At 36.9% G+C, this 22,485-nt stretch overlaps 3 protein-coding genes across 6 annotated transcripts; all 3 read right to left on the reverse strand.

Moving 5' to 3' along the window:
- LOC18590668 (scarecrow-like protein 14) lies at positions 234-4,120 on the reverse strand. Of its 4 annotated transcripts, none has more exons than XM_018128064.1 (3): positions 3,903-4,120; positions 1,012-3,467; positions 234-647 (listed from the first exon to the last, which is right to left on the reverse strand). In XM_018128064.1, the coding sequence occupies exon 2, from the start codon at positions 3,450-3,452 to the stop codon at positions 1,089-1,091; it is 2,364 nt and encodes a 787-aa protein (XP_017983553.1). In that variant the 5' UTR covers positions 3,453-3,467; positions 3,903-4,120; the 3' UTR covers positions 234-647; positions 1,012-1,088. The 4 variants fall into 4 exon arrangements, with proteins under 4 accessions (XP_017983553.1, XP_007016383.2, XP_017983552.1 ...); XM_007016321.2 differs by having other exon boundaries at positions 234-765; positions 3,918-4,116; XM_018128063.1 differs by having other exon boundaries at positions 234-765; positions 3,903-4,116.
- LOC18590669 (scarecrow-like protein 14) lies at positions 7,410-11,062 on the reverse strand. Its single transcript, XM_018128027.1, has one exon. It carries the CDS (start codon positions 10,239-10,241, stop codon positions 7,941-7,943), a length of 2,301 nt encoding a protein of 766 aa, XP_017983516.1. The 5' UTR covers positions 10,242-11,062; the 3' UTR covers positions 7,410-7,940.
- LOC18590670 (telomere repeat-binding protein 5) lies at positions 15,258-21,523 on the reverse strand. The gene is made up of 10 exons (XM_007016323.2): positions 21,226-21,523; positions 19,676-19,860; positions 18,708-19,569; positions 18,381-18,590; positions 18,220-18,282; positions 18,036-18,115; positions 17,559-17,800; positions 16,770-17,087; positions 16,389-16,452; positions 15,258-15,719 (listed from the first exon to the last, which is right to left on the reverse strand). Exons 2-10 carry the CDS (start codon positions 19,754-19,756, stop codon positions 15,489-15,491), a joined length of 2,151 nt encoding a protein of 716 aa, XP_007016385.2. The 5' UTR covers positions 19,757-19,860; positions 21,226-21,523; the 3' UTR covers positions 15,258-15,488.

Here is a 22,485-nt window from a genome sequence, read left to right on the forward strand (position 1 = left end):
GTTCCTAACCCAATGCGTTTGTATTTGCAGGCCATCCCCTGTTTTTGTCCTTCGGCAATGAATCTTCAATGCTTCATTCATGGTACACCGAAAAGAAAAGATGTTGGATCCCCCCCTTTCCCCTTCACAATCTTCTCACAGACCCCATTGAATCACAAAGCAACAGAATCACTATGTATTGTTCTACGTACAACAACGAATCAAGTAACAGAATCACTATGTACTGTTCTACATACAACAATCTCCTGCTGAATCATAAAACAATGCTTTGTGTCTGATCATGGCGATAAAAGTGGAAACGACAGAATCACAAGGCAATTAAGCAATCAATGAACATGTAAACAAAGTACCAAAACAGGTTTCTGCAAAACTTGACTTTCATAGACTAATATTGAACAAATGCAGTTCATCAAACTCACGGAAATATTTACAGACAACATGCTAAGACGCAACTTCCCCTGATCACCACCACTGACGGGGAAGTAACCAGGAAAGGAAGAACATGATTTGATTAGTACAGCCTCTACAAAACAACAGGATCATAGATTTCTCCAAAGCTTTATTCAGTAGATAATTTGCCCCATTGTTCCACCTCGAAAAGCGCTAAGATGGTGACACTTCACAGCAGGATCAGTAACTCTCAATCACTGGATGAGCCAAGCTGAAGTTAATTTACAGAATATCTAGTAAACCTCAGACCATACAACTAGAAACCTCTTAACTCCATAAGATTCTTCAGGAAGAAGGCAAATGCTGCTATGTAATCTGATCAAGTGAATGCAGCAAAATCAGCTCTTTAATTCATGTGCTGGGCTCATTAACAAAAAGGACTGCCTAACACACAGCATTAATACCTCTACTCTAAATTTCTCAGGCAAAAAAGTATTTATCTAAATGATATGCTTGTGAGCACATGCACATGTACACACGAGTGTGTCTGTGCATGCACATGTTAAGACCGAGAGAAAAGCAGAAAAGGGAGATGAAATATAAATTGTGAGGAAGTGTTACCTTTGCCCATATTTTGAAGTTATCATCGCCTGTCCTTTTCTGAAAGATTATCTTAGCCATGTTCTCAGTTTTTCGGGTCAAGATTCCTGTGCAGGTATCCAACAGGTAGAAGCATAAAGAATCCTCCCCTTCCATCCCTGCAGCATCCAGTGGTTGTCCTCATCAATTACAAAATCTTTGTGGTACCAAGACTTCAACTTAGCTCTAATTGTCTTCATCAGTTCCTGGTTCAATGGAAGTGGCTTGAACCCTGCCCTTATTGTCCGAACCTGCCATTGCTTGTATGTCTCTGGCCTCTCAACCCTCGCTGAGCCCTCACATGCTACAACATTCGTGGCTTCCCGCCCAAAAAACTCCCTCTCAAATAACATCCTTGCTGGCTCTTCACGAGGCAACGTATTTTCAAACATATCAAATATTGCAGAGAGATGGAATAGAGCCTCCCTGAACCTTGTAAGAAAAAAGGGAGCATTATAAGATCCATTGTTTATAGAGTGAACAAAAATATCAGGGTTCATTTTCCTGATCAATTTTAGAACAGCATTCCTTGGACAGTCCACCTCAGCTGTCTCATCCAGTAGATTCTTAAACCGAAAAAGACAATTTACAGCAAGCATCTCGTTGCTCTTAATCTTGATGTCCTCTACTTGGATGGTTTCCCAGTTTTGAGCTGCCATTGGATTGTATTCAAATGGAACATCAAAGCGCTTGCAATACCTTTCCAAGCGACGACCTGTCTCCTCAATTCTTTCTGCTGGGCGGAAACCACGTTGAGGAATCTCTATTCCAGTTATGCGTAGCTTAGGAGGCCCACCAGGTCTCTTCGAGAGATGCTGGATAAGAATGGGCCATTGGAAACCATACAGGATACCGAAGTCTACAATATGAAGGGTGCTTGCTTTCTCAGCCATGTGCCAAATCATTTTGTTTGCAAAGAAAATTGATAGCTTCTTAAATGGACAAGCACAAAGATACACTTGGTAAGCTTTCAACATATCAGCAGCTGTAGTCTTGGAAGCTAGGGAAAAATATAAATTTTGTATTGGAGTACCACTGCCATCCAAGCGTGCCTCAAGGCCATTAGCAAAGAAATGGGCCAACCTCTGAGTTCCATCACCAAGAGGGGACGAGTGCTCTTTAATCTGCTTTAGCAGTTCACCAGCAGTCCTACGATCATCAGCAGAAACAGCTTGCGCACAGAGAATTAGAAGAGTCCTCAAATCCACTGTTTCTTTCTTCTTTTCCTGTTTTTTGGAACGAGTTTTCCCAACACTGGATTCATTTGATTGTTCTTTTTGCAGCAAGGTTTTGGTTTCTACCTGCTGCAGAGTTTTATTGTAACCACACATAGCTTTTCCATCAGTACAGAGTAACACCTTATCAAACATATCTGACAAATCACTCTCTTCTGTATAAACAGCTGATTGCTTATTACTCCTCTCTTCTTCCAAACCTCCATCATCTCGTTCATGATTCTTCCTACCCCTCAATTCATCCGGTGAGTTCTCCCTCTCATCCTTCTCCACCTTGACTACAAGGTTTGGAACCTTCCCCTTTTGCCCCATAGGAAATTTGTTGCTCTCTAGGTCAATAATTAGTTGATTACTACTAGGAAGGAATTTACTGGCTTCTTCAAACCCTCTCTGGAACTGCAAGACAGATTCCTTATCACTAAAGATGTTCTGAACGAGAAGCTCACTAACAGAAGATTCCATCAGCCCATTACCCATGTTACTCGAGCTATTAGTTGAATTGACAGAAAATTGTGAACTAGGCTGTTGCAAATTGGACTGGAAATGGTAATCACCAGAAAGAGGAGCTTGCAACAACGAAGGAGCATGCTCTACGACTTCACCAACCCCCCAATGATCAATATAATTGCTAGTCCCCTCGCTAGTGCTAATACTTGTACTAGAATTGCTGTTACTACCATAATCACGACTATTACCAGAAAGATTACTATCAGGACTCTCCACATTCACATTGAGCAAAGGTTGGGGTTGATTAGACGGAGGATATTGCTCACCAAGGACTTCATATAATGATTTCTCAGTGTCTTCAAGAGCCAAATAATCATTAAACATAAAAGGCTTATCCTCCATGTTCTCTTCCATAAGCATCTGCCTTATGTACTTGAGAACTGGATCCGTGGAGTCACTGTCATCAGAAGGTGAGGATGACTCCCCATCTGGGCTCCAGCCCGTGGACGCAGAAAACGAGCTCCCATCCGAACTTACAGTAGCAGGTGGAACGGAAATACCAGGGTCAGGATTAGGAGGTATAACAGGAACATTCGCACTCATAAAGCCAAGATCTGGAGAAGGGACATTAAATTCTAGTCCATTTGTGAAATTCGGGTACTGACCAGAAGTGAATAGAAGTGCATCATCTTCAACTCCAAAACCGTTTATATAATCAGTGAATTTTGGATCCATGACCATCAAAAAAACCCAAACCTACACCCCAGAACAGAAAAAAAGTCAAACCCTGAAAACACCTAACTCTAATTTATCTATTCCAAGATAAAAGGAGGCTGAATTTATCTATCTCACTAAGAAAAGATATACTACAGACCCGAAAACCTTGGAATTTGATGACATGACAGATAAGCTATGCATCAAAGGAGCAACCTTATGGTGATCTCTAGACTAGACCCTTTCAAGATTCAAACTTTGGGTATCTAAAATAAGATCACAAAATCACCATAGAAAAGGGAACATATTAAAAAGAAACATAAACAAACACATCATACAGATTACAAAAGGAAAGCTTAAAGAAACAAAAGAGAGGCAAATACCAGAGAACGACCCAATTCAACCAAAAGTGAAAACTTGAGGGATAGAATAGTCGAAATGAAGAAGAGAAACACCAGGAAACAAGACTTAACGTACCTCAAAGAGGGATACCTTAAGAGGATATAAAAGGAGAGAAGGGCAGAGGAGGAAAGCCTTTTGAGAAAGATGCAGAGCTGGTCTGTTAAATAGGAGAATAGGAAGAGCCCTCAAGACCGGAGAGAAGGAACAAAGGAACTTTCTTGGAAGAGAGAGAAACTCTAATATCTCAGAGAGTGATGAAGACTTTCAACATATCTTCGGAAAAGTGTTGGCCCGTTATTGCAGCGGCTATTGGCTAGTCAAAATGGTTTCTAGCATAACTGTTTTGCCCTTTTCTGGTTTTGGTACATCGTATCTATACCTCTTCAGTGTATATCCTAGCAATCGCTGTAAAACATTTTTTATTCTTCTTACAAAACAAAAACCAGTATATGTCAAATCGTCTATTAACCATTTCAAGATTTCCAAATTTGAGACAAGTTTCTTTGGAAAGTTTTGCTACCAAATTACCAACTATAGCCTTTCCAGCCCCCTCTATGCTCATGCTACCCATTTTACTCCTTCGCAGTATATGTTTACTCAGCAATGTAACCTCAACTTACTTGACTAGAATTGTCTTTTTCATGGTTATGGTATTGAAAATTTCATAGTAAAAATTAAAGAATTGTAATATGCTAGCTTCTTCAGAAGAACTGCAACAAATTTCAATCATCAAAGAGGTGTTGCTTTCATAGATATTAATGAAGATTACTTTCCAACTTTACCATAGAAATTTTTCGAAGTTAACCACCAACACCGCAAATTTTTCGAAGTCAATCTGGGTTTAGTTTGAAATTTTTCTCTTTCTTCGTTGTGGCTTTCCTGTAGGTTAATCTTTTGAACTGTCCTTGGCAGTTTCTTTGCATTGCCTTTACTGGCTTTGTTTTAATAATCACTTGCCATTCAAAAAAAAAAAATAATGATATCAAGACAATTATTGTACCTTGGGGTTTTCCTTTTTCATGCAGAAGTTGACTGGCAAGCACTGGCAGTGGATTAGGTATACGAGTTCTACTTTGATACCTATGTATAATCTGGGTCCCTTTCCTTCATGTCTGACGTTAAATTTGAACCAACATCTGAACAAGAAGCAACTGATGTCAAGCTGCAGTCGGGGCCAAACCTATACAAATTGGGCTTCTTTTTTCCTTTTTTTTGTCATGCTCAGCAAATGTGAAGTTTGTTATCCAAATTAAATTGTTCATTGTACACATGAAATGACCAGCGATTTTTCTCTCAAATCTGCGCTTATTTTTAAGCTTGTAGTAAACAAACTACTCATACTTTAAGCAATTACATGAAACCCAATCGTGTTGACTTGAAGCTTGTACAAAAATATTTCTATCATATTCCATCACATTAATGAAAAATAGTCATTCAACTTAGAAAGAGATTTATTATATTAGAGAAGTAAGGTTTTAATTATAATAAAGAGAATTCAAGTCAGAATAGTCTAACATCAGAAAGCCCTCACAATGGGTAGCTTGGAGATCAAGGCTTTCTTTCGTTTCTCTCTGTCTCTTTCAGTAGTCAAAGCCTTCCTAAAACTTGATGAACAAGAATCTCCAACTTGGGGGAGGGACAAGAAAAAATAATTAATGTTAGAGATTGTGTTTTTAAGTGTGAACGCTGCTGCTGTTTCATGTGAATCCTGTGGATTGGTCTCGAAAGTATTAAACCTCTGGGAAGTCACAAATCTACCAAACCCAGATTGACTGAAGCAAAACAAATATTCTAACCTTTTATCATAAAATTATTGCTTTTTGTCTAGCTATTGCCTGCCATGTATAAGCTAAAACCTTTATGTTCGTAGTACCATGTACATTATTCTGAATGAAATATTATCATCTTCGTAATAAATAAATTAGACTAAGCACCAAATATAATACTTGTGCTTTATCTTTATTCCCTTTTTTTCTGTTATCTTTGTGCCTGATTTTGCAGTTTTAATAATGAAAAAAGTGCAACAGGGGACCATAAAATCTGAAGAAAGATTTCCACTGTACAAATCTAATCATTTACACGTGTTTGCATGTGTATAAATAGATCTAATCATTCCCAATGCTTATGCTCCAATGCCAATAGTATATTTGTACCCAAAGGAAAATAAAATAGTAGTAGGAATACTTTGTAAGTTGCAAGTGGCCAATTAAGCTATATAAAAGGTTATGAATTTCTTTTTATGAGATAAATTTGTGAACAAAAGGCTAAAAAAAAGGGTTGTCATAAATTAAGAAACAAGACTGAATAAAAATGGAAAATCCCATTGAAACTGGGAGAGTTAGAGGGGCTACATCAATGCCTATTGTTATACTGTATAGTATGTAGGTATATTAATTAAACCTAAAAGCTTTCTTGTTGATACATCAACAAATGGAATCTGATACTATCCACCTTTTGTAATCAACTTAATGCCATAATGATTTAAAACCCTTTAAAGCACATGATCATGCATGATTTTCAGACTTTATTTTTGTAGCTAGGATATAAATATTGCTTGAATTCAAGTGCAGACCTTTTTTTATGTGTGTGTGTGTGTTTGTTTAAGTGCTCATGAGTAGTCATGGCAATTATTTTCAGAAAAAAAAGTAGTTATGGCAATTGACGATGGGGAATATGGTTGGTCCTTATTGGGCATAGAATAATTTGTGTGGTCAATCTCCCAATCCAAGTATAATTTTGTAATAATATTTAAATCAGTGGAGGAATATCCTGCTTAATGGGTTTGAAGAACAAAAGGAAAACCAATTTGCTTGGTCCTGATTCGACCTCCTATTCCAATTCTAATATTTTATCTTGTTTATAATTCTATGACAGAGACAAAAAGCAGCCAAGCTTTAAAACAAAAAAAGAAAAGAACAAGTTTATAATATACATATCCTTCTAGATAACTCTCCCACTGCAAGATCCTGATTCCTCAAGTAACAAGGTACATTATTTTATCTTCAACTGTTTCTCTTTAGATTCTAATAACTTTCAAAAGATGCTTTGATTAGTTAATAAAATATTGCACTAAAATATGTGCCATTTCCCCCCATTTCCTCTGGTACATTGAACGTTATCCATCACTTATTGCCTTGACTGGTGCCTCTCACTGGGAAAGTAAATGTTTCACTGTCAGCTACATCTCTTCGCCTAGAGCTGACTCCAGCAGAAACAGTGACCTGAATTTCCATTATGGGGGGCTTGTGGTTGCACAGCAGTGAAAAGTTTGGAAGGTAGTGCTAGGCTATAAGCCTTTTGTTTGAAGAAAAAATCAGCAAAACCAGAATTTAACTTTGCCTTTGTCAGAAAAAAGATTGAGAAGATAATACCAGCTATGCAGTTTGTCAAAGCTGTATTGGTCCTTGGTTTTCTTATTTTGGATTATCTTGAATGTGTGGAGATTTGATTTTGAGACATCAAAACATCTTAACCTTAAACTTTTGTCACTAAGATTAAGGCCCCAACTGGCTTTTATCTCTGTTCTACCAAAAAAGTCTCCAACATATGGAAATGCAAAGTCTTTGAAGTTTGGGCAGCACAGAAAGAAAAAAGATAGCAAGAGCAGACACAGCCACTGATTCTATGTTGTAAGAACCAAAGCCATGGGTTGTGGATAAATGAGACTACATCTATGAAGTCACACTAACTAAATTAGGCTACAAGAGTAGGTCAAAGATGCCAAAGGCCCATGTTGCGAGCTATGTGGCATATGACACCATAAATCAAAGCTTATATAAGGTGTGATTGTAGGAATTATCATTGTGCACAGTATTACTTCAACTCAGTTTGTAGAAGACTACCGAAAAAGATGCAACAAATTTATGCCACCGCCAGGTCATCGTGAAACTCCAGCCAAGTGAGGTCATGAATTAATCCATGTCACAAATGGTAACTAATGCAACCACATCTCCTTAACCTTCATTCATTGAGGTTAAAGCAAAATTTCTGCCAGGCTTTTGCAGAACACCCATCCAAAAAGATTGATGTCAATTCCTGGAAGAATGATCTCACTAAGCTTGCCTTAAACTGAAGAGACTTCCATTAGTTGTCCTCTTCTAGCAGCTCCGAGTCCTACGCAAGAATCCACGCAGAAGATGCATAGATGATTCGACCCTTCCATCCCTGCAACATCCACCGGCCATCAACATCCACCATGAAATCACTGTGGTAGCACGCCTTCAGCTTATCTCTCACTCTCTTCATGATTTCAGGGTCTAATGGAAGCTGCCTAAACCCAGCCCTCATGTTACGAACCTGCCACTGCTTGTATGACTCAGGTCTCTCTACTCTTTCTGTGCCTTCGCATGCTACAATATTCATAATTTCCCGCCCATAAAACTTTTGCTCAAGCATCAACCTCATAGGGTCTTCACGAGGGACATTCGTCTCACACATATCAAACAGTGCAGAGAAATGGAAGAGCGCCTCCCGGAACCGTGTGACAAAAAAGGGGGCATTGTAGGACCCATTAACAATGCTATGAACAAAAATATCTGGATTTATCTTCCGAATCAGGTTTAGAACAGTATCCCTTGGACTGTTCAGCACTACTGTCTCATCAAGTAGGTTCCTAAACCGAATCAGACAATTCACAGCAATAACTTCATTGGAATTAATCTTGAGGTCCTCAGTTCGGATAGTCTCCCATTTCTGTGCAATAGCATTGTACTCAAATGGAACATGGTAACGCTCACAATACCTTGCCAAGCGATGCCCAGTCTCCTGAACTCCTTCAGCAGGCCGAAAGCCACGTAGAGGAAATTCTATTCCTGTAATGCGTAATTTTGGAGGACCACCAGGTCTATCTGCAAGGCGATGAATTAGAGCAGGCCACTGAAAACCATAAAAGATACCAAAGTCTATAATATGGAGAGTTGTTGCTTTCTCTGCTACATTCAAAATATTGATATTTGCAAAAAAAATTGCCATCTTCATGAATGGACAGGCTGAAATATAAACTTGGTAAGCTTTCAACATATCAGCAGCTGATGTTCTTTTAGCAGCCAGAGAGGTATATATCTGAGTTCCAGTGCCAACCAAGCGTGCGTCAAGGGCATCAGCAAAGCAGTGAGCTAATCTCTGAGATCCATCACCAAAGGGTGAAGAATGCTGCCTAATTTGCTTCAGCAGTTCCTTAGCAGTCCCACTGTCATCAGACGAGATAGCTTGTGCACATAAAATCAAGAGAGTCCTCAAATCCACTACTTCTTTCTTCTTACCCTGTTTCTTGCTGCGAGCCTTCCCACTACCAGATCCATTTGATTGATCATTCTGCTGCAACATCTTGCAAGGTGCATTCTGCAAAGTCTTATCAGCATCGCAAGTGGAAGACTGCCCTCTTCTCCCAGCACAAATCAACACCTTATCAAACATGTCCGATAGCTCACACTCATCCCAAAAAACTGCCGACTGTTTGTTATTCCTCCCCTCTTCTAAATCTTCATCTTCTCGTTCATGGTTCTTCTTTCCTGTCAACCTAGGTGGTGAGTACTCCTCATCCCTCTCCACTTTGACTACTGTCTTTGGAGCCTTCTGCTTCAACTCTGAAGTCCATGCATTGCTATCAAAATCAATAGTCAGCTGATTACCTTTGGGTAGGAACTTACTAGCTTCCTCTACCCCTCTCTTGAAGTGCAATGCCAATTCACTTTCACCAAAACAATTTGGAATTGCAAGCTCACTCACAGAAGAGCCCACCAATCCATTCCCATTTTTAACATTACCGTTTTGAAATCGACCTGAAGGCTGTGAACCAGAATTCACAGTAGACTGAAAAACAAAGTTTTCAGGAATACTTATTTGTAACAAAGATGGTTTGTTGTTCTTTTCCCAAAAATCACCATTCCACCGAGAATCAATGGAATTGCTAGTACAGGAACTAGAACCACTAAAAGTGCTATGATCGCTGTAAGTACCAAAAGAACAGTTATCTGGGCTCTCAACACTAAGGTCTTTACAAAGAGGGGCTTGATTGGGACGAGGATAGCTCTCACCAAGAACTTCATAGAGAGATTTCTCCGCAGCTTGAAGAGCCAATGAATCATGAAACATACAGGGCTTCTCGTCCATGTCCTCTTCCAAAAGCACCTGGCTTATGTACTTGAGAACAGTGTCGGAGAAATCACTGTCATCAGAAGGAGAAGAAGAATCTCCCTCTTTCTCCATGGTCAACAATGAAGTAGAAGTGCTAGAATTATCCAATCCTAGAGAAGGTAAAAATGGTGCACCTAAAGAGCTGAAATCTACGTCAATTGGTTTAACCCCATTAGAAATTTCATATTTTGGGTATCCATTTGAATTAGGCAAAATAAAGCCATTATCAAACTTGAAACCATTAACTGAATTAGGGAATCCATTTAACTGTGAACCCATAATTAACTCAATTATTTTACAGGATAATCTTACAACCTAATTGCAGACCATAATTCAAGAGAAAAAACAGGTTTTCCCTCTAATCCCTTCAAAGAATTGACTCACATGGAAAAACCCATACAGGAAAAGCTGTCAAATTTGGAGGCTGACAGTCAAGAATCAAACTTTTCCCAAACTAACATAACTAAAACCATACAAAGAAACTTAATAACAAGAACCCATTGGAAAGAAAAACAAAAAAAAATAGAACCAGCTAAAATTCTGACACAAAACCAAAGTTAATCATACCTGAGAGAACACAGACGAAGAACCTAGGATCTAGAGCCGGTGTAATAAAGCAGAAGAAGAAAAAGAACGCGTTTTTTTCACTTTAAAGAAGTAATGAAGTGAAGAAAGGGTCTTTATCAGTACAGGTCATGGCATCTTGAAAGTTCCCCGGCATAGAAAAACAAAGCCTTTTTTTTTTCCTGTATATTAAATAAATCAGTTATGTGTGTCCGCAAATATTAGGCTGCAAGTGGAAATGTCACCGCACCGGCCACAAACTTGGTTTTGCGTGCCCTTCTCTTTCCTGATTGTGATTGGTCTGTCCGTAATTTCGTGTTATCCGATGGAGGGGCGTCGTGAGTGTCAGACCTACCAATCTTCCTGTTTCCCTCTCCACCAAAGTCAACATCGTGGGACATAGTTTTACACGGCGGAACCTGGTGATCTGGGTCAAAGTCTTCCATACAAGTGAAGTTAAACAAAGTTAACCCAATCTTAAAGTTACACGACGTGAAGAACACTCACAACTCCATCCATCCAGTCTCGAGATATGTCTTAACTCAACAGCCTCAATTATTGTTTTCACAATTCAAGTTCGAGTTCAATATTTAAATGTCCTAATCCAACTCGATAATAAAATCTGGTCACTATTCACTATTTTATTCAATAATAAAACCCATTGGTCAATGTGTTTTAGGTTGGAGGCAGCCAGTAGCAGCTTATTATGTTTGCAAGCATAGCAACTAGGATTATATATAGAGTGTATTTTGTCACATCTAACATATTAATACTGAAGATTATATAATTATAAGGGGTTTCATAATATAAAAACAATTTCTTTCGACAAAAATTTTTATCGAAAAATTAAACTTTTAATATATTTATCTTGGTTTGCCTTCAAAGTATGGATTATCTCATATAGAGGAAAGCCAATTACAGTTCTCTTAATTTTCAGTCTTTTTAAGTTTTTGATGAGGTAGAAGTGTGCAGATGGTAATAAGGAGATCTAATTAACTCTTTAATCTAATTCTTTGTCTTGGGGAGCAAGTAGTAATGTTGTAGCATATTAGCATAATCTTAGTCTAAATGCAATTCTTTTTTACATTAATTATCCAAAAAGAATTCTTTGTTTTTTTTTTTTTGTTTATTTGACTTTAGCTAATTATCCACATGATTTGGGTTGCTTCTTTCTTTGTACCTTCAAAATAGTAGGGGTAGCTAGGAGGGCTCCTTTTCATTGCTTTTTTCCAACTCTTTCTAGATGTAAAATACACAACATAGCTCAAGAAGTCAACAGGTGAAAATTAGTTAATAAATATAATTCATGACCAACTTGCAAACTGAAAATGGTCACTAAAAAAAAGAATATAATTAACAGATAAACAATGCCAAAAGACCAATATGATTGAGGATTGGTGAGCTCATCACTTTATGTAAGCACACCCGGTTTTTCCTTTGCATGCTTTGCTTTTGACCCAATGATTATAATATATATATATATATATATATATAATATAGTAATCATATNTATATATATATATATATATATATATATATATATATATCAATTTGTGTTTAATTATTAACTATCTTAGGCCTCTTCTGAAAACAGACATATTTGAATATTGAGTTGATCTTTTCTTGCCTTATCAGAACAGGAAACAAGAGCATTCTTAAACAAACAAAACAGACCAAGGAAAACATAGGTTTGATAGCACCAGCAGAAGAAAAAATTGTTCATTGACCAGAGATCATGCATGCATGTAGTTATATGATAAAACCAAGAAATTTGTATCAGCTGACAGTTTAATATGTTGGTCAGACATGCTTTGACAGGGAAAGATTATGGGAATCCAACGACAAAAGATGGAGTTTTTCAAAATACAGAAACATTGAGATGTATTGACATATTTCAGCAACTTATAATGTCTTGGTTCAACCTCCAACTCGAAACTACTCATCCTTTTTATTTTGTTTTTGTGTTTGACTGAGACTGAAACCTGCCTTCATTGAACCCAGGAGAAACTTAGACCATTATCTGTTCCACACGCTCTCTTCAAAAGGTGGTCCCCCATGCCAAACCTTTCCCTTTTGTTTTCTTTGCTTAACCATTGATTTTTCTGCAAGCAGAGCTTGCAAGCTGTTGAAAGATGGAAGAAACAAAAGAAAAAAACAATTTCCCCTGGTTCTTACATATACATACAATGAAAGTACCACACATTTCTTTGTAAAGGGTGTCAGAGTCATTCTGCTTAATTCCTAGGAACTACATCTCACCCGATTAAATTCCCAGCCCCTTTTTCGTCCTTTCAAATCAGCCGGTTTGAATTGAATTCTTCTGGTATCCACTTTGTGTTCACATTCACAGGTAGAAGCTGAATATTTTTAATGAAGAGAGTTCGACTCTTTTGCTCAATGGCAATATTAAAGGCGTTTTATGTTTGTTTCAATGCTTTGAAGCTGAAGACATTGAAAAATGAAGCTAAACCAGCAACTATATGACATTTCTGTGTATATTAATATATTTTTCTAATGTCTTTTCTTCAATCATTTATGTTTCTTTGCCGCACGCATGAAACCATAGGAAGTTTTGATGTTCAAATTGGTTGAACAAGGTATTCTCCTGGAACAAGTCGTTTCAAAGAGGAGAATTTAGGTGTTGACAAAGAAGAGATGGTTGCTCTTTTTGACAATTTCTCTCTTTGGGACCGCGGGCCTAATTTTCAGAACACGTGTAGTGCTCCCTCTCTCGCACACAAAACGACACAGCAGAGCAGGGCCCTCGACAATCGACACCCCCCAGTCCCCTCCTGAACACACGCTGTCAAAGCCAAACATGCACCAACAACACACACAACGCACGCGTCTCATGTTCTAGGAAACACAAGTTATGTCTAGAAATGGCAATGGTGGGTAAAACGCTAGCGTACTCAACCCGATTACATCGACTTGGATATTTATATTCAGGATATCTGAATTCGATTTTAAGTGAACTTGAATTTCAATTTTAATAATTGTTTGATTTTATATTATTATTTGTCAAAGCATATAAATTTTATAAATATTTAATTAATATCCTGAGTTTTAATCGAATTAGATAAACATTACTTGTTAAATATCTAAATCCGTTAAGTATTCAGTTTTTCAAGTCTCATAAGTTCATGAGCACTCGATGAATTTACCCAAAACTAAATCCAAACAAAAAAATGTTATCTCACATCTAATAAATATAATTTACTAATAATTAAAGATAAAAAATCAAATAACTATTAAAATTATAATTCAAGTTCACTAATAATCCGATTTCGAGTATTGAGTATTTAAAATGATATTCATGTTCTATCCAAATTCGATACGACTAACAAACTTTCTATTTGAACCTATCCAAAACTCGAACATATGATAATCAATGATTTAGATTCAAGTACTCAAAAATTAAAAACCGATTACCATCCATAGATATGCCGTTTAAAGTTCATTTGACATTGTAATTAAAATTAGTTTTGACTTGTCCACATTTTTCTATTTATTGAAAAAAAGGAAGTGAAGAACCATATATAGTGTTCTATTGCAGTTCATTCACTCCCTGTCCTTAAATGTTTTGGGCCTGAATTGTTGATTCTTGGGCTTTGGAAAACCATGTTGAATGGGTTAATTGGCCTATATGTCCTTGAGATTTTTGTTTGAGTTGAAAGCATTTTGGGCTTCATTAGGTTTAAATAATGGGCTTTTCTATAATGAAATGGGCTTTACGTAACTGGACTAACATTTTGCCTGCCCTTCGGCAACCTGAAAGATTAGGCTCGGCCTGTTGAGAGATCCTCCATTGTCTTACAAGAGGATAGTTCAAGAGAGTCTAGATTAGATCTAACTATTCGTATTTACATGTCTGAAATCGTATTATATAAGTGTATAAAAATAAATTATATAGGGAAATATGAAGACAATATGATTATATAAAAGTGTTAAAATTCTAAACAAGACCACATAAATATTTAATAAAAAACAATTTTCATTTAAAAACTCACCTCTCTTTCTTTCTTTATAAAGCAGAAGTGAAGTGAGAACTTGTCCTTAATTCCATCCATCTAGTCCACAAATTTTGTTGCCCAAAACAAATCCTTACATATTTTCTAGGTTCACATTCCTCTCTTTTTCATGATCAGAAACAAAATGTCAAGAAAAGGAAGACAACCCATTTTACTTCAGCCACAAGACTAGGAATCCTCTTCATTTGTTTATCTGCTGCAGAAAAAAAACTTTTTTTTTCTTCTTTTTCATACTCAAATAATGCATAGACAACTTTTTTGGGAAAGAGACTTGAAAGTGACATAGCAAGTGTTAGTATAAGCCACCAAAGGAAAGAAGATGCATTAGAATTGCCAGAAAGGAACATTGATGACCTCTACCTAATACATAGTGTATCTCCTCAGATGCCAAGGAATCGATAATTCTAGTGTTTTTTTTTTCTTTTTTAAACTTGGGTTTTCTCTAAATCCCCCACATGATCAGAGAGATATCCATGCTTTATGATGATTTTAAAAATATAAAATGATTCTTTTTCTATATATAAATATGTCAAAACCATTGATATGATAGGAATCCAGATTCCAAACTTGGGCTGAAAGGGGAAAGTCTCATTAAAGCAGTTAGGCAACATTACAAACTTCAGAAATTAGCTCCATGTGATTTTGCTAAACCCAATTTGATTAATCTTCATAAGTAATAGATGGAAAAAAGAAATTTTATGTGAATTGAATTCAGTTAGCAAGCTCTTATTCCAACAACAACCATTTACAGAAGGGGCCAAACCTCTCCATTGCAGGAGAAGAATCCAGGCACAGAGCAGGATAAAATATTACACAGATTTCTTGGGGTACTTCTATTTCTTCCTTGTCATACCTTTTTACATAATCACAATAACAATTACAGAAATGAGGAAAAAAAATTAATTAGACAATCCTTCCCTAAACCCATCATTCAACCTAAGGTTTTTTCGACAACATCACATGTGCTACCACCTCTTATTGTAGAGTTATAAAGGAGAAGGCAGGTCTCCGGCAGCTGCGGCTTTAGTTGCTCCTTCGCTTGCTGCTGGGACCAGTAAGCATGCGCGGTTAGGACCCTGTCCAAGAGCTCCTGAGGCACCGGCTCTCCCCGCCTTTGCTGTGGGGATATTCTTGCCGTGTGAACTAATGTTTTCCACTTATCCTACATAATCCCAAAGTACATACCATCACAACCATGTGATAATGCTTTTGAGCTACGTATCAACAAGACTTAAAAAAAAAACACCTCAGGCCGTTTGTTTCCCTTTTCCAACGGAAATACCAAAAGCAGCAGAAATATCCAACTAGCCGTAATAATAAAACAAATGTATTAAGCTAAAACCTAAAGGCAAAAAGGTGAACATTGTGCCATAAATATATTGGCAGAAGCCGTGTGAGATAAGGATTCAAGAATTCCTTGTGTGGTAGTTGTTATCTTACAGATAAAGCTACAAAAAATTGATAAAAGCTTGTAAAGACTATCTAATCATTTACCTGTTGTACAAGCAACTATGTGCCTGAAACAGATTAAACTATGATCCCTGGTGGGTCCAAGACATAAAGTGGACCTTTTTGAATTTTAAAACATGGGGTTTAAACTTAACGGTTAGGAAACAATCCAATAACCTTATAAAAGGAATGAAAATATGATACAAAAGAATTTGATTAGGAAAAGAGAGAGGCAGATTTACCAGCAGGTTAAGTAGAACTTTTCGAGATTAGCCAAAGAACTAAAATATGAGAGAGAGGAAGAGAGAGGTAAAAAAATAAAAAAATAAATAAGAAACAGTTTTGCACCTGCTTTACAGAAGCAGGAGATCCTTTTACTAACCTTCAAATCCACATAAGTGCGATGCTTCGCGTTATCAAAAGCTCTTAATTTAACATCACGCCACCTGCAAATTAATAAAGCTATTAAAATCCTGACCATCACAGCATAAGGGATGTCTGGTAGAACCACACAATTAGGCCAGCTGTTTCGAAATTACACTCCCGTATGTAAGACAGGAGTGAGTGGTTAAGAAAACAGCATTCTAAATATCTTCTGAGCACATACATTTCCCTAGAGTGGCTACTGAGTCAAGCATTCATGCAAAATTCTAAGTTGGTATCATGCTGAATCAATTCAATACTTAGCAAAGTAGCAAATTTCAAAGACTCGGTCACATCTCTCAACAGCTCCTTATAATTCCTTCAGTAGGTTCAGACGTACCTTCCAGTTCCAAGTTTCTCAACAGCCTGAACCAGGGCTTCAACTTCAGCGACAGAGAAAGGTCGACGAATTCTACGCTGCACAACTTCAGATCGCTTGGATTTCCTATGAGCAGGAACCACAGCTAGTGCCTCCACACTCATTGCTGGTACAGCTACCAGGGCTTTAGAATCAGTTGTGCTTTTTTCAAGTGACATGTCAGTAGGTGAGGGTGCAGAATCATGATCGCTTTCAACAAAGTTTCCCAAATTGGCCATGTGAGGCAAAGGTGAGGGATCACAAATAACCTGATTAGCTAAACGAGGAGTTGTTGGATACCTGGCAACAAACAGTATTAAATCATAAACTGAATCAGCAGAATAACCGAACAACTCTTATGTGTTCTGATGGGCAAGAGTGTTTAAGAGATATGGAGTAAGAATCTTGAATTCTAACATGTAAAACCTACATATCTATCCCTAAACGCAGAACAAAGGTCAAGGCTAATAACATGGACCATGACATTATCATGCAACAATTTTCCACAAGCTTCATGCAGCCTCATGAAAAAGAATACTTAAACCAAACAAAAAGTCAGCCCCTTCTTCAAGGCTGAATTTAGTATAACAAAGTAGATCCTATATGATCATGGTTCCGATAATTGCTAGCCATTCCAACATTTTTTCCTTTTTTTCCAAAAATGATAAACTACCTAGTGAGAAATTATTTTTCTTCTCTTTTCATGTTTAACTCTAGAAAACAACAAAATGAAACCATTATCTTGTAAACTTGTAAAACTATTTTTATTACCTAGCTAGAGGTAGAGGTGAGTCACAGGGAAGCGTTAAGGGAGAACCTCCACGGCATAACAATGGGGAAGTTTGTGAAGGGTTAGGCTCCAGGCTAAAACCCAGAGCATCCATCTGGTTATCACGAGAAATTCCCGTCTGCAGAAGAGTTTTGTTGTCATCTCTAACCTTCTTTCCTTGAAGAAGTACACCAACATGCAATCCACCTCCAAGTATCGCTGTCACTGCCTCCATAACAGTCCTCTACAGATCAATTACACATCATTAGAAGGAACGCTAATGAGGAAGCAGCCAGTAGATGAGACCAGTGACTGGAATTACAATTTACAAGAAAAACTATCCAAGCATCCATCGTGGGGCAAGGCAAGATGGTGCTCCCATATCTCTAAGCATTCTGCTGTCTAATACCAAAATTGAACTACAATGAACAGCAGACAAACACTTTTACCACAATGATCAGAACCATAGATCATTATACCTTCAATGAACCAACAGTTGCAGATTCTGGAATTTCAATAAACAATTCTGGCACCCTGAAAGATTTGATCCTAAGCTTCACTGAGTAAAAGGAAAGACATCTTGATGTAAGAACCTCTTTGAATGTGAGACACCAATCAAGTGAAAAGAGTGCATATGAATCACTCCATCAAAGGTTCTCATACCGTGAGAATCCATAGAGTGGAATGATTTGCGTTGGTCTGCTAGTGAAGATGATTCTCCAGTGCCTGCATAAGATTTAGGATCGGTTAGCAAAATACTGCTGTTAGCTATAAACACGAACAAAAAGACTATAATGATTAGAGATGAAAAGCAGGCAAATCACCTCCATGCATCTTTGAATATACACCAGAAGCATTTCCATTGATGCTCTTCTCAGGTGAATCAGAAATACCCTCATTGCTGATTCCTCCAGCCGAACTTGAAACTGAGCTACAGTGTAAAAACTTCCTTTTTTTAAAAGGGTAATTCCTTTCAGATCTTAAGCGTTTGTAAGTGCTATTCCTACCACAGCAAGCAGGCTTCACATTCTCATCTGAAGGATCAAGATATCCATTTAATTAAATAATTCCACAGTTCTCAATATCCTGTTTAATGATACCAGACAATTTACTCAAAGTTGAGCTCATTTGAACTATAAAGAGCCACATACCAGAATTGGAAAATGTCACATCCTTCAATCTTGGAGCTACTTTCCAGTATTTAGAAGCCAGTATCTTCCTTATTCTTCTGTCTCCAATACGAGGCGTTGGCCTAAATGGCCTTTTTATGGGGCTAGGGTGAGTACACCCTGAAGAGTTTTCGTCATCATCTCTACTAACTACATTTACATCATCCTGTTTTGCAGGAAAAGAACTACGAGGACTACAGTCCCCGCATGAACGTGCCTTACCACTATCGTCTGAACTAACTAGAGCAGGAGGTTTACCATCCAAGAGCACTGGATCTTCTAAGGGGCATGCATCAGCCACTTCTCCAATCGAAATCTTATCAGTTCTATCCAGCTCCTCATACATTAACCCTTTATTTTGAGACTCTGGTTTAATACAATCACCAGATGTCCCACACACAAAAGGACCTGTCTCTACCTTACAAGGAAAACTTCCCATTTCATTCTCGGTTTTGCCATTCATCAACTTCTGAGCATCATATCTCTCTGAGCAATCAGAAGTTGTTATTACAGAGGCAAATCCAAAATGGGCATCATTTTGAAGGCTTGGTGATTCCTTAGAACTATAGTTTAGATCATTGGTTTGTGGAACAAGTTCAGAAACAAAGAATTTCCTATCAGTCCTGTCTTGATTGCTAGTTTCTACCTTCAATGACTGATCTCCATCCCGCCTTTCCTCCTTTACAGTATTTTTTACAACTGCAGACTGATCTTCACCACTCGATTTATTACTGGAAGTAGGGGTACTTTCTTTACCTAGTAACAAATTTCCAGCTACAGTGGCCAGCAAGTCAAATGCACTTATTTGGTTGTCTTCGAATCTCTTTCTAAATGGAACCCTTTTCTATAAAAGTAACAGTAATCATTAAAAATAGATCAGTGTTTTAGCAAACAGAGGAAGAAAGAGAGGTAAATATCAAATACAATACCATTACAGCAAAGTATATTACCCTGGCTGATCTGGTTGCTCGCGGAGTAGCAGGCACCCGATAGCCATTGAATCCATAATCTAACCTCTTCTGCAACACCATATCTCAAAATTCACACCGCATTGAACACATCATATGCAATTCACCAGCATTCTTGAATCAATTTCCAAGAGATACAAGTATTACGTCTCAACAAAGCTTAGACCCTGAGAAGAGACAAATGTGAGAGTTCATCTAAATATGGTTTATTTAATGTATAATCAATAAATAAAAATTGCTACCATTTAAGAAATAAATTGGACAGCAGAAAATGATATTCAAAGCATGACAAATGATCAAAGAACAGAAATGATCGTTCTATAAGATAATAGTAAAACTTAATAAAAGAAACATGATAAATTAATATTCATATGCCACTGCCAAACAAAGGCCAAAAAGTAATTACAGATAAAAGCCACTGCATTTGGATCCATAGCCACAACAATCAAAACCGCAGGGTGTGCCTAGAATTGTAAATTTTAACTGGTTATCTTCAAATTTTACATAGGCATTGAGCCCTCCAACTCCATCCATTCACCCAAAAAAGAAAGAAAAAAAAAACTACAGAGACTATCTCATAATTGTAAATAAACCCAGAAGCAGAGAGCACTAACTCAATCCTGTAATTGAAACTTATAAAAGATCCATATGATCTGATGAGAAATGGAAACTCCATACCACCATCAACCCTCCCCCTCCATAAATAAAAAAATATATATTTCAAGAAGAAAGAAAAAACATGCTTATGCATCCAACATCAGATGCAGAAATCCATAAAATGGACAACTCGAAAGAAACAATGAAAAAGAAGAGATGGAGATATTAAAAAACATAAAAAAACCAGAAGAAATTCTTTGAAATTTCTGTTCAACACATCAAACTTTTGCAAACTCAAAACAGAGAACAGGAGAAGAAATTAAACAGAAATTAGAAAATCAAATTTAAAAGAAAAACCCTTAAACCACAACAAAACCCTGACACTGAGGATCCAAGCCCAAATAACCAATTCATGCATCTACACCGAGAAAATCTGTGTAATTTAGACAATTTTGCTTTTAAAAAGATCTAAACCCTGAACAAAAGATCATCTCGAAAAACCCAACAAAAGAAAAGCCTGAAAAATAACTGGTAAAAAGAAAGAATCTTTGATCATCTCTTCGGCTCTTCCGATAAATTGTCTCCAAAATCCCAGATCGAGTACGTTATAACCCAAATTGTCGACAGACAGAAGAATTTAACGTTAAAAAGTAACCAAATTTAAGAATTTTCAAAAGAAAACTGAAAACAGAGGGAAAAGAAGTCCAGGCATTTGATTGCTTTAAAGTTGTAAGCTTAAAAAGATTAAAACGATGGGTCATTTAACAATTTTGTCCTCGAATTACCACTCAAAATCGAATCTTCCTTCCACTTTCTCACCATTTCTCGGCAACCAAACACAAAAGACCCCACCTTGACCACAAAAAACCCATGAAAAAGATCAAAACTTTCGAGGAATTCGCCAAGCAAAATCAACAAAAATTCGATTTTCTCACCTCTAAGCAATGAAATGTTCGCTCAAAACACGAAATTCGCGGCCCAATGCAAGATCGCAGAAAGAACTAACAAAATTGAAAATTCTCTTCCCAGAAGGAAATAAAAAAACTCTTCCATTTTCTATCCCATATTTTCCCGAGAAAACAAAAGGGAAATTTTCTCTGTGTTTATCAAACGAAAGCCATTTGGAATTTTCTCTCAAAATTCTTAGTTTATTTCCTCTCCTAAAAGAAAATTAAAAAATTTTTCACTCTGTTTTTTCTGTGATCGCCAAAACCCTCTGAAAACCACCCCACTTTTGCTTAAACCCCAGCTCTTATACCATTGACCCCTGGTTACCGGACCTATCGGTAAACTTCACCGGTTATAAGCGGTAAGCAGGAACCACCTAAAGACCGGTTCTTCGTTTCAGGGTGACCCACCAGTGTTTTCAATCCTCTTCGATCTTGACACGTGGAGTGGAATGCAATCCTGCGGCTACGGGACAGTTGCAGGATCGAGAAAAACGTTGGGTCACAAAGTGAGGAATTATTTTATTTATTTATTGATTTATTTATTTTGTATTGGGTTTTTAATAATTGTTGTTGGTATGGCATTGACACATCCACTTAGATTTTGTTTCTTAATAAAGTTAATATTATTTGCTAAATTATTATAATTAAATTAAAAAAATTTAGCTCAAAATCAAACTTTCCTCTCTCACCAAAATTTTCTTACAGTAACATTCAATAATTTGAAATAGAAATATGGATTGCTTCTTTTCCATTTAACAATTTATGAATCAAATTTATAAAAACAAATAAAATTTCATGCTACTAAAACGATGAAATTATTATCACCATACAGAAAATGAGATATTTTAAATTTTAAATAAAATAGATTTCTCGGAATATTATATTTTTTCCTTTACCAGATTGTGTTTTTTTGCATTTACAGCATATATTTTATAATAAAAAAGTTAGAAATTCTAAAATTAGAAAAAAAGAATAATCAGCTAATTATCACGTGGGCAACAGATCTAATGCTAATATTTTTAATATTTTTAATTTTTATTTTTTCATCAGATGGCAAGGATCCTTTCAGATCTACTATATAAAAGGATATAGCATCGCATAAAGGGACAAATTCGTCATTTAACAACAGCGACACTGTGGAAGGGTACAGGAGCAGTTATCCCGAACTGATAAGCATGTTACGTAATTTTCTTTTTTCTTTTTTCTTTTTCTTTCGGAAATTTGTGGCAGTATTTTTCTTTTACA

The sequence above is a fragment of the Theobroma cacao genome, chromosome 9 (assembly GCF_000208745.1).
Source record: "Theobroma cacao cultivar B97-61/B2 chromosome 9, Criollo_cocoa_genome_V2, whole genome shotgun sequence".
Lineage (NCBI taxonomy): Eukaryota > Viridiplantae > Streptophyta > Magnoliopsida > Malvales > Malvaceae > Theobroma > Theobroma cacao.

What these genes read in the sequence shown, in the direction of transcription:
- LOC18590668 (XM_018128064.1), bottom strand. Translation starts at nt 3,452, where the DNA reads ATGGTCATGGATCCAAAATTCACTGATTATATAAACGGTTTTGGAGTT.
- LOC18590669 (XM_018128027.1), bottom strand. Translation starts at nt 10,241, where the DNA reads ATGGGTTCACAGTTAAATGGATTCCCTAATTCAGTTAATGGTTTCAAG.
- LOC18590670 (XM_007016323.2), bottom strand. Translation starts at nt 19,756, where the DNA reads ATGGTGTTGCAGAAGAGGTTAGATTATGGATTCAATGGCTATCGGGTG. An exon ending in GAGCAACCAGATCAGCCAGG is followed by an intron (nt 19,570 to 19,675) that starts GTAATATACTTT and finishes TTACTTTTATAG; the next exon opens with AAAAGGGTTCCATTTAGAAA. An exon ending in GAGAAACTTGGAACTGGAAG is followed by an intron (nt 16,453 to 16,769) that starts GTACGTCTGAAC and finishes ATTAATTTGCAG; the next exon opens with GTGGCGTGATGTTAAATTAA.